This window comes from Neophocaena asiaeorientalis, unplaced genomic scaffold, assembly GCF_003031525.2.
Source record: "Neophocaena asiaeorientalis asiaeorientalis breed wild unplaced genomic scaffold, Neophocaena_asiaeorientalis_V1.1 scaffold1, whole genome shotgun sequence".
NCBI classification, from domain to species: domain Eukaryota; kingdom Metazoa; phylum Chordata; class Mammalia; order Artiodactyla; family Phocoenidae; genus Neophocaena; species Neophocaena asiaeorientalis.
The window spans coordinates 5823392-5825295 of record NW_020171981.1 but is presented as its reverse complement, the minus strand read 5'-3'; the positions used below and the strand labels follow the sequence as shown (position 1 = coordinate 5825295).

The window sequence follows — 1904 nt, the reverse complement described above, 5'->3', positions numbered from 1 at the left end:
GCTGATTCAACCCAGGGATGCAGTGTGTTGTGGGGATGGGGAGATAAACTTGTGCGGAGCACGTAGAGGGCGGGCGGGGACGGAAGGGGTGGGGAGGTGGGTCATCACAGCCAGGAAAACCCTCGCTGCTCAGTCAGTATCCACCCCGTGCACGTCCCCACCCACGGAAATTCCCGACTCTGGGTGGGGGTCGGGGCGACTGCCTTATTGGTGAGATCCCCTGCTACAAGTGTTACCTGGACCTGGCGGGTAGTCCCTGGGATTGCGGGGGAAAGAGGGGGAAAGCAGGAAACAAAGCCTGTCACTTCACGGGGAAGGCCAAGTGTCACCCCCGAGGGTACCACCCAAGGGAGAGCTGCGGCTGAAGGATGTGAGGGTCCTGCCTATGGCCACTTGTACTGTGCCCTGCAGGAGTATGTCACGTGGCGGGGGTCACTGAGGGGGGTGCCCGTGGAGGGAGACTGCTGGGTCCGCAGTTAAACCCAGTGAGAAGCGACGTCTGGAGTGGGGGACGGGGCTCCCTGTGGGGTCATGGGCAGGAAGCAGGGGCAGGCGGGGTGCCGGCCGTTGGGGTGTGCCTGCCCAGGGCACCTGAGCGGGCGCAGGGTTCGCAGAAGCCGCAGCACCCTCAGCATGCCCAGGATCTTGGTGCCGCTGTCGGAGACCATGGACACCAGGATGTCGATGACGGAGATGAGCACCAGCAGCCCGTCCAGAACGTTCCAGCTGCTGCGCAGGTAGGCCTGCTCCCCGCAGCACCAGCCCAGCGCCACCACCTGAGGACGCCCGTGCGTCACCGTCAGTCCCCAGCCCTGCCCTCCACTTGTGACCCAGGCTCTCCACCCCCACCGAGCGCCAGATGGCTCCAAACCGACGCCGACCCCACATCACCTTCACTGTCATCTCAGCCAGAAAGACTGCGGTGAAGATGTAATTGGAGAGGGTCAGGAAGATGCGTTCCTGTAAGAGAGAGCGGGCAGGTGTTGCCACTGGGACCCCCTCCTCGGGCCGTGTCTGCTCTGCACACGGAAGCCAGGAGCTGCCTCCAATATCTGACTCAGAACGAAACCCCCCGCTCTCCCCAGCAAAGCAGACAATCTCCTTCCTGCTCTCCCCACCCCCCACTCAGACACACACACACGCACACACACACGGAGCCAGCGTCAAGCCCCGACTCACTTGCAGCTCTGGCCGCAGTCCCACTCTTGCCCCTGAACAGAATTGCCCCCCCACTACCTCCCGGAGCGGCCTTGAGGGGAAAGCGCTTCCCACCGCAGTGCTGTCATCTGAGCCCCGTATCTCAGGCCCTATTCATCAATTCCTTTCTTAAAACTGGAGCAGGATTTAGCTTGATCCCTTGCCGCCCCATCCTACTCTCCTCTGCTCCACGCACTTGCTTTCCTGCTGTGTGCCCCAGAAATGGAGCCGCAGGGCAAGCTGGGGGCCCGAGTACAGGCTGTGCGTCCCCAGGCACCATATTTATGCCAGGCATAGGGCGAAGCAGGGCAGGAAAGAAGGCGACCCAATCCCCTGATATCTGTGGGCTGATTCCATCGTTGGGTGGCCAAGAGAGGGGTGTAGAGAGCTGGAGAGGCGGCGGCAGGCAAAGCGTGAGTGTCAGAGGGAGTGAGAAGCAGCGAAAGGGGAGAGGGAGAAGCACACACGTGACAGAGCTAGAGATGGAGGGGCTGAGTGGGAAGGTGGGGGAGAGACGTGGCCACAGTGAGCTCTGAGGCAGGGCCCTGGGCGGGAGGCAGACGAGGGGGCCAGTGTGACCGGCCACCCTTGCTCCAGGGCTGGGGGTCCCCGGTGCTGTGCTCTCTCACCTATTCCCAGGCTGGCCCTCCACTCCCCAGCCTCCCTTCACCACCACCACCACCCGCCCCCCCCCCCCCCCCGCCTCG

General features: G+C 63.3%; 1 protein-coding gene across 28 annotated transcripts in view; it reads right to left on the bottom strand.

Moving 5' to 3' along the window:
- CACNA1G (calcium voltage-gated channel subunit alpha1 G) overlaps positions 1-1904 on the bottom strand; it is a 62264-nt gene that overhangs the window by 21646 nt on the left and 38714 nt on the right. For all 28 annotated transcript variants that reach the window (XM_024743746.1, XM_024743814.1, XM_024743754.1 and 25 more), the window contains 2 exons: positions 892-960; positions 592-776 (listed from right to left, as the gene is read on the bottom strand). In XM_024743746.1, coding sequence (XP_024599514.1) covers positions 592-776; positions 892-960 — 254 coding nt within the window. The remainder of the gene's footprint in view (positions 1-591; positions 777-891; positions 961-1904) is intronic.